Raw genomic sequence first — 9,968 nt, forward strand, 5'->3', positions numbered from 1 at the left:
CTATAATTTACAAATCAACTTCTTGACGAATCTAATAAAATGTTTCATTTTTGCATGCGCTGCACTATATCGACGGTGGAAGTCCGCAACCATCTCTGTTTGCGACGTTGCAGACTTCCTTTCATACTTCATTTTTTAAATAAAAAACTTCTCAACGGCAATTCTTGAGAACTGTTGTGATTTCTTTTTTCTATGGGCGAAGGAAAATCTGCAAAAATTTCAAGGAATGATGTCTATTTGATCATCTTAGAAAAAATAACGCAGGAGCGGAGCTTTTCAGACACCGCAAATGAGATACGTGGCTACGGACTTACGGACTTTTTTTAGAGGAAAAATATCGCATTCGAGTGCAGTTTCGATATCAGTATCGAATGCAATATTTTGCCTCTAAAGAGAAAAGAAAAGAGAGAGAAAAAAAACCAACGCCTTTAAGACGTTGAATTTGCTTGTCGAACAGAATTACGATCTCGAAATTCGAGAAAAACGACGAGTAGCCGAAAAAATGGAACAAATTGATGCGATAAATCGCATGTCATTCTGACACTTGAATGATACAGCATATTCCGTAACGCAGCCAAGACATAAAATCGAATACAAGATTCCACCTTCGCCGGGATACTGGTGAGGGGCCTTGGTTCTGACTGGGGGAAGACTGCAGCACCCTGTATAACTTACAGAAGAAGAGGACCGTAAAAGGGAAGACGATAGAATCGTCACTTTGGCTCCGCCCCGAACAACCTCAGCAACAAACCACAAGAACTCTATTAATCCTCACCTTAGCGAATGAAGTCACTTTCCCATCGAGGTAGATACAAGGCGGAGCATTGGTTGAACTTGAAAAAAAAACCGCTCCCGCTTCAAAAAATTGACGACCCTGTACCACCATGGAGAGGAATAACGCCATAAGTTGCTAAATGCCCCAACGTTGCTAAATGTCTCTTAATAATAGGAATTTTTAGAAAGTCTTCCCTTGTGCATTTTTCCGGGAACTTTTACCGGAAAAATCCGTAGAATTAATACACGATTCGAAGAAAAGTATGCAAAGCGCTCCTCCTTACCGAGGTACTCACGTGTAGTTTACCGAGAGAATTTTAGGACTATCATATCGATGGCTTCAGTGGGAAACCCCGTATCTCGATTTGCGACGTTGCAGATTTCCTATCATACTTAATTTAATCTGAGGAATGCCGGGAGTAATTTCTTGAAAACTTCCTTGATTTTTACTCTAATCAGTACCATATTCTGTCTTTTCAAGCTACAAATTAGACTAGTTTCTCTTCCAAAATAATCAACGAGGAGCGAATAATTTTAAACACCGCAATACTGCCGCGCTAACAGGGTGTCTACAAGATTTTCAAAATGAAATTCCCTGACAATTCTAGGTTTTCCATGACAAAAAATGACAAAATTCCCTGACTTTTTGGGTTTAGCCATACGATGAACTAGTTAGAAAATATTAAAAAAAACTATCCTTAGGAATGACCCCGTAAAGTCATATTCTGAATTACCTTGGCGTTGGAAGGAGTTGAGTAATACTTTTGAAAGGAACGAGATCCTAAATACTCAAAATAAAGCTGATTCCAAAATGGTATACTCAGACTAAAATTCACCTTCAAAAATTTTCAAGCTCTACTACGCTTTCTTCGTGACATATTGCCCCGTATACTTTTGAAAATTCAAACTATAGTTCACCCTGGTGGTTTCATAAAGATTGGCATATTACTTAGTGCCCTGAAAATACAAGTCTCTTTTTCTTAAAATATAAAACAAGAGTTGTAAATGTGCCCAACTCAGGTAGATTTTGCTATAATCAAGAGGAAATACGAGTTTCTCCTCGATTTTAGATAAAGTTTGATTCGGGATTTTTTTTTTTTTAATTTAAGGCCAATTAATTCAATGGATCCCAGAACCTATTGTTGGTATTGAATTTGTCTTATACTCAACAAACGTTGGCTTGTTAGAATATGATCATGATCCACCAATAATATTTCTACAAGATGGATGCACCAGCTGTGAACATGTTGATTTAAGAACCAGAAAAATTTCATGCAAAATGCAGTTGACATTAAATATTTCTTTACTCAGTTAAAGAAAAACTAAAATTCTGGCACTTTCATTATATTTCCTAACTTATTGAAAAAATTGATTAACCGTCGGCTCCAAACTGGGGCACTTAGTTTCCTATCATTATTTACTGTAATTTTCTGCTGTTAGCAAGTGAACTTCATTCAAGTCTATTTAGTCTATCTTGCCATTTGGCATGAATTAAGTAGATCAATTAAATAGGGCAGATCGATTCGATCTTTAAAGTTAGCGAACACACATTAGTGAACCTAGCGGCCGTGTTGCAAACTGGTTAAACAGAGCAGTTTACATTATCAGCCACGCGAGCGCGCTACTCGGCCAATTCGGCAGTGACGAGCAAAAATAGCCGCGAAATGTTCGAATTGCAAAAATTCCCTGACTTTCACCGGTTTTCGATCGAATTCCCTGACTTTTCCCGGTTTTCCAGACAGTGATCAAATTCCCTGATTTTTCCCGGTTTTCCAGACCTGCAGACACCCTGGCTAAGGAAAAACGCCGTATGAACATTCGAGAAGTGCCAACTTTCCTTCGATAAAACGCTTATTCTTGAGGATAGCTACGAATATTTTTCCTTCAAATTTTCAGAATCTTCAGGCGAAATTGCGAACAAAATTACCTGAAGAATTGGGAGGAAAATATTCCTAAGTTAATAGGAGATTCACATTTTATTAAAGGAAATTTGGCAGCGCCTGAAGGTTCATACGGCGTTTTTTCCTCAGCACGGCAGAATAGATACGTGCTTCCGCACTTCGGCCAACGACATGGCCACTCGAACAAATTGGCGGATGCGGCAAATTGGCAACATTGTTTCTTTCTATTAAAACCTATGGAAATGTATCGACTCTTGGAGGGGCAGGTGCTCCGAGAAAATCGATTATTTCACATACGTCTTAATAGAGGAAACCCGGTGTTGCCAAAATGCTGGATCCACTTCTGCTCGAACAATGTCTAATTTTACCTGATAAAATACGGATTTCCTGAAAACTCGGGAATCTAACGATTTGTCTTGAACAATAATTTTTTCGGAAGATTCAATTCGTAATTCAATCTCGTGCTCTTTGAAGTTGTTTTTAAATAAGAGAATATGGAATTTTCTAGGAACATAAGGACGACGCTGAATTCCGCCTGATAACATACGAATCCTCTGGAAGATCAGGGAATCTTTCTATGTGAATTTTAGGGCGCGACTCAAACAAGAGTTTTCTTACGGGTTTTGCAGAGAATATTCGAGATACTTTCCTTGAGGATAAATAGTCAAGTCATCCTAAGGATTCGGCAATATTTGAATAATTTTACGGCGTTGTTCCGATGCACCGTTGCGTTAAAAAAAAGTCAAAGCGAGCGCGACCGAATTTCGTAACGATCGCGGGACTGTTTTCCGGTACACATCATTTCACAATGCGGGGAGGGGGGGGGGTTAGTTTGTTTTACTTTTATATATTTCCTTTGTTTTCCTCTTTATTACTGGAAAAACCGCTGAGCATTCAATCGAGAATTCAAACGTGTGATTTGGAGCTGGCAGAGTCCAAAAAATTGGCTCAGTTTTTCTCCGCCCGACAATTTCCCGGAAAATTGACATTTTCCGAAGAAAAAGGACTTTCCCAGGGAAAATTCGAACTTTCAGAGAACTGGTGCAAAAATGAAAAATAAATAATTCCTCCCTGGATTCAACAGCCATAAATTGCCTAGGGGAGCGTGTAGCTGCTAGAAATCATTTGGACATTTTTGGGTGATGCATGGGAGAGCAAAGATCATTTTTACTGAAGTGTGCAGATTGCAGAAATTTCTCACGAAATACCCTGCATCTTCGACAAGACAGACCTGGCAATACAACTCTACAAGAATTCATATGGTATACCACTTGAGGGGACATCCAAAGATGACATCAGGAGTTTTCCCTAATTTTCCGACCCATCGGCTTAAAGTGGCTTAAAATAAAAAAAAAAGTTTCGGCTCAACTGAATTGCTTCGTATCTAGTTACCAACTTCAGATTGATAGTAAAACACGGAAAAAAATTGATATTATCTCATGAAAACCGGACTGCAGTTAAAGAGAGAGAGAAAAAAACAAGCCAATAAGCCATTTCCACTTGGCAAGCCACACAATTTAATCATCCATTCATATTCCCAAGGAGTGAAGCTGCAATGTGAACGGACCACCACTGCACTGCACTAGTGTACAAATGAAAGGGAAAGTTTCCCAACATGTACGCAATGAAACTACTTTGCTGAATTCATTTCAAACAGGGGGAATAGTTTGTAAGTGAATTACAAAAACCACGAAAATAATATAATGTTAATTGGATCGAGTTCATCAGAAAGGAACCAAGCCTAATTATGTTGATGGGTAAAATTAGGTTTAAAGCTGCATTTCTCCATAAGACTCAATGTAAAAAAATAACTTCAACCCCTTTTTTCACGAAGTAAATATTTATTCTGGTCTTAGAATTTTTGGTAGAAGAAAATGTACGACTAGCTGAGCTCAAAACCACTCATAACTCAATTTTTTCCAAAATGTGGGTTGGTTCCTTTCTGATGAACTCAGTCCAATTAAGGCATTGCCTTCAGAGAAAAGAGGACCACTTAATGTCCTTGGCAAACCAGTACACATATCCTCCATATTCATCAAAAAGTGCCTAGTTTGAAACTAGAGGGGGGAAAAATTCATCTTATGGTAAGCCCTGAGCCAATAAAATATTATGAGTATGATGTGTATTATAAAAATGGGAATACATGCAATTAATTATTCAAATACAAAAGCAGGAGGCTGCCAGTAAAATTGGAAACCTCAAAATGTAGGCAGCAAACAGACATTATTTGAGCATCAGAGATAAAGCAGAGCGGTCCTCTGAAAGGGGGGACTGGCTGACTCCCTTCCACCAAACTTTGAATCAAATTTACTCGCTTATTAACAGTGGGCCTCTGAGAAGGATAAATGGGCCTTGGCCGCCCCCCCCCCCCCCCTCCCTGTACCGATTGAAAATTCCCTGGAAAAAACTTGTAGATGTGCAAACAGATAATTAAATGCTTTTTTTCATTTATAATCTTACCTGTGAAGTCTGGCTTGAGTACGAGGGTGATTGGATCGAGTTGTTAAAATAGTCCAAGCCTTGTCCGTTTGATCCGTTGGCACTCCCGATGTAAGAGCTCCTGGGTGCATTCAGGTTAGTAAAAAGGTCAGAAACTGTCATGCGAGTATCAGCTGCAAAAATAACCCGAGGACACTTAAATTACTCAACCGCATGAGACTCTTCAGAATCAAAGACAGAAAAACTAAGAGGAGAGGAGATTAGATCAGTGTTTGAAAACAGCTGCAGCTGCACAATAATTTCAATAAAATGGAGGCAGTGTGCAAACTATTAAATAATACACATACCAAGCAAAATCATTCCTGTGAGAAATCGGCTAAAAGTAAGTTAAAATTCTTTCGGATTTCCCAACAGGTAGGACTAAAAATATTGTTAGCATTGTGCATTGATACCGCAGAAGAGCATAAATCATAGGATCTTAACTTGAAATAGGTAAATGAGAGTAACTTGAAATAGGTTAATGAGAGGACAGACACACCTCTATATGCACTAATGACTGAATATGGTAATTAATAAGTATTTATAAAGGAATATCAACAGCAAATTATCACCTGAATCAAAGGAGGAAATTGATTGCAATTCACAAGATACTTTAACTAGAACAATAAATTTCCACGCATCAATCAGCAAAAAACTGTCTCCTCAAAGAAAGAGCAGGAGGAGAGGCAGGCATAGATCTACACTGATTATCTAAGAGGTAATTTGGGACTGAATGATATGGCTTGGATATGCAGGGGTAGGAGCGACTAATTAGGACTTGAGATTAATTGTTCATTGCTGGGTTTGAAGTAAAACCAGGGAAGGATTAGAGGTAAAGATAAATATGATTTGGCCATTACTTACTTGGAGGTGATGGGCTGAAAGATGATTCTGTCCTGCAATCAGAGTCAAGACTTCCCTGGCGATGAAAGACAACCTCATCTTCCTGTTGGAACCATGACCCGAGAGACGAATTCTTCTGCAAAAGTTAATAAAAATACTCAGTGAAAATTTGGCAGCAAACTTACCAAACATGGATTTGGAAAGGTAAATCCACTGATCAAAATTCAAGTATGTTGAGTTAAAGGCAGTCCTGCTTACTCTCTTGAAAAATTACATCCATCAGAAATTTGTGATTAACTTAACTGAAATGGATGCATGAAATGATTGCCTCTTCATCAGCCGAAAAAGGAGTTCAGAGACAAACATTTGACTGGAATTGAACGATATGAGACTGCTGAAGTCACTTGCTGACAATGTCAGGTACTTCGCATTAAGTAAGACAAGAATAGGCTTGAGTGGAGAAAAATCACGGATAAAATAAAAATTGGCTCCCTCTTAACCAAAGGATCTTCTAGACTTGGACTTAAAAGCTTAAGAACATACCTCGAACATGTTTAGTTGAAGTTCTAACAAGCTCAGAAACAAGAGGTAAGAGCTAAAATCCTCAGGAGCAAGGCTGCGAAAGTACTGAGGTTAGGAAGAGAACTGAGCGAGGAAAATTTCGCTTTGAGGACGCCGAAAAGTGATAGAATTTGTAGACTTTAGCCACAGGTCCGACACATGGAGGTAGAAACGCTTCGTTGAGGAATCGAAGATGGAAGATAGAATTCAGGTGCCGTAAATGATACGTACACACGTACAGAAGGATTCAAGAAAACAGGATACTCAGTAAATATTTGCGGAAAATTAGGTACGGTAGCGACGAAAGGTTAAGAGGGTGACAACAAAATTTGTTAAACAAACCCACTACCGTACTTCACATTTGAAGTGACTGCAAGTGAAAACTTAGTGAAATAGATAGGCCACAAGGTTCAAGATAGTTAAACCTTTACTCACAGGTAACATGAAGCTTGCAGATTGATGTAAAGGGACAGAAAATTCAGGATGGATTCAACGTCCGTCGATCATGAGTCACTGAGAGGACAGAAAGTATGAAGCTACAAGTAAGTACACAAAAAATTAGCTAAAAATGTGTTGAGGAAGAACACTTACTTGTCGAAGTGTGCTGCCACTGAGAGGCATCTTAATGCAGTCGCCTTTCATGATTAAAACTACAAGTTCACTTTCAGTTTAACAATAAAACTGACACTAAAAGTTGATACAGAACTTAAAACTAAAGAAGTATCACCGGGTACGATCACGGACGCTTCCTCATCGGACGAGCGCGAGACGAACTCTGCGGCCAGGAGGGATTCGCTCGGATTGGTTTCGCGGGGCGAAGAGGGGAGTGCGGGGTGGCCGCTGAAGTTGGAGAGTGGTACGGAGGGGGAAGGATAGAGAAAGAAGGAGAAAAACACACGACTGATAAACCCACCCCAGGTACTTCGGCGGCGTTTCTTGACCACAGATAAGGAAAAGATTTCAGATTGGTAAAATTAGCAAGAAAGGTGGCAAGAGACAGGATGTGAATAAACGAACACCTGCACCTGTAATATTCTGTTGCCGATTTCGGGGAAAAGCGTCTAGGACCACAGACAAGGCTTCCCTCGTCTGAGGGGCGGCACGCCCAAAGGCAAAGGATCTGACTCGATGTGCGATAAGATGATTTCCAAAGGAGGAAATCTTACGCGATGCGTTTATCCAACATAATTTGCTACGTAGTTTTGTTTCGTAGAAAAAGGGGCGGAAATCGCAGGCAGAAAATCCCAAAAACCTGAGAAAAGTGTCTCCCGAAAAAGGTATTCGCTCTAGTGTTCGCAAGAAAGGTGTCACGGATATATGTAGAAATGGACAGTACTTTAAAGGAGAGTCCCCCTCTATTTTAAAGCAAGAAGGAAACAAGCCACATCAGCTAATTCCATTTAATTGGGCAATTTAATTATATACACATGAAAACGGTGTGCGGATTTTTGTACTTTCGGTGAATTTTCTGCTTATTTAATACATTGCAAAGTCCATAAAATTTTAACAGGATTCCGCACACTTGTTCTTTTGAAAAAAATTAAATGACCCATTAAAATTACCCCTCCCCCTCCCCCCTATTTAATTCCTTTGCAACCACCCCTCCCCCTCAAAACAGCCGCGGGTACCTATCTAGGAATTATGCGCGGACTCCTTCCAGTAGGTGGGGGGGGGGGGTCTGGGGGGGGCTTTTCCCAGGAAAACTTAAGAGGCAATTTCAGGCTGTAATCAGCAGTTTCGTCTCCTTTTCCACTGCAGAAAGCTTAGTTTTCACGTGTCAATAAATCATTGTTTTTTTGAAAATTAAACGAAACTTTGTTTCCTTTTTTTCAGAAAAACGGGGGAGGGGATGAAGGATTGGGGAGAGAAGAAAAATGGGGGGGGGGGAGAGACGAATAAGGGGGTCGGAGGAGAATATCATCGAGGGAAAACAGGTAACACATTGGCGTTGGCGGGTTTACGCTAACTGCCCATCAGAAAATCGGATTTTTTTCTGCCAGCCCTAAAAAAACACGAGACGTTCTATTCGACCCCTCCCTCTTTCGGCGTTCTATGACTGATCGCTCGGATGAAAAATTGCCACCTCGCTGACTTCGCATCAACTTTTCATCTTCATCTAATTTTTAAAAAATTGACGCTACGCGTCGATTTCAGCGTTACGCGGCGCAGCCCTGGACTAACCACCTGCTGCCCCCCCCCCCCCACCGTTAACGCACCCGTAACGCAGGCTAAGGACCACTACCCCTTAGCGCATTACGTATATTAATCGGCCCCTCTCCTTGTACATTCATTCGCGTGAAACTTACCCTTCAATGAGGAGTCTTCCCTAAGTTACAAACCGCTAAACTCGAACACCCTACTGCTTACCATCAACCCTGGAGACAACAGACAAAAAATATTTTGAAAACCTAGGAAGATCCCTAAAAATCGTTAAGTTTTTTCCATGTTGCCCCCTTACTCCCTGTGACGCTGCGTAACACATTGCCCCCCCCCCCCCTCCCCCATGTCACCGAAATGAGCTGCGTGATTTGTAGGAAAGTAATTTAAAAATGACCACATTTCTTATTTCTGACGAAAAACATCCAAGACTACCGATTACATTGAGTGTACTTACGCTGTTCGTTAACGCATATTTGTGGGTGCTCCTTGGAGGCTTTTCGGATGAGACATAAAATTTCCAGATTTTGCAATTTCAGAGTTGTATTTGCTTAGGCACAATAATAAAAAATGGAAGTTTTATGAAAAAAAAGAAAGTAAATAAATCCCAGATTCTACTAACGAGAAAATTGTTTGCCGAAATCTTTTAATCTTGGCAATTTCTTACTACAATTCTCTGAGCGCGATTTCCAATAAGGGACGGAGGCTGCTCTCATGTGTTGACAATATTGAGAGGGATATAAAGAAAATCAATGAAGGGTTGATTAGAGAGCCACTTGAAAATCGATAGCCGCCGGCGTGTAATGTTTCCTTCCGCGTGGCGTGAAACATCTATTCCACCATCTAGGCGGAGAAATTGCCTATACACTTAATTGAAGGAGTTTGATGAGTCTGCGGCCTATTCAAACGTAATTAGGTATTTCACTGTCTCCCATGGCCCTGCGGATTTAGTAAAATTTTTCTCGTCACTCAAGGAAAGAACTGACAATGTGTTATCTCGCAAACTTAACTACTTAAGTAATTAGGTAGCACAAAAGAATTTGGATTATGAAAAATTCTATCACTGGTTTTACCAATGAAAATATTAATTTTATTTTTTCTACATACAATTACAAAATATTATTGCTTCCATTTGTATAAACTAAACACGGACTATCTTGATGAAACGAAAGGGTACCTATATGTAACGAAAGGTATATGTAACACTTGAAATATTTTCGGCAACTTTGGTAACAGAGAAGTAAGGAGGAACAA

The 9,968-nt window shown here is 39.9% G+C and overlaps 1 protein-coding gene across 3 annotated transcripts in view; it reads right to left on the minus strand.

Moving 5' to 3' along the window:
• orb (polyadenylation element binding protein orb) overlaps positions 1-7,361 on the minus strand; it is a 32,605-nt gene extending 25,244 nt beyond the window's left edge. Inside the window, exons 1-3 of one of the 3 annotated variants that reach the window (XM_019053165.2) lie at positions 7,149-7,361; positions 6,018-6,132; positions 5,136-5,287 (exon numbers count right to left, since the gene is read on the minus strand). In XM_019053165.2, coding sequence (XP_018908710.2) covers positions 5,136-5,287; positions 6,018-6,132; positions 7,149-7,199 — 318 coding nt within the window. In that variant the 5' untranslated portion in view covers positions 7,200-7,361. Of the gene's footprint in view, positions 1-5,135; positions 5,288-6,017; positions 6,133-7,144 lie in introns of all 3 variants that reach the window. The other 2 variants (XM_072304624.1, XM_019053166.2) reach the window with 2 other exon arrangements.
• Between the last annotated feature and the right edge of the window lie 2,607 nt (positions 7,362-9,968).

Source organism: Bemisia tabaci, chromosome 9 (assembly GCF_918797505.1).
Source record: "Bemisia tabaci chromosome 9, PGI_BMITA_v3".
Lineage (NCBI taxonomy): Eukaryota > Metazoa > Arthropoda > Insecta > Hemiptera > Aleyrodidae > Bemisia > Bemisia tabaci.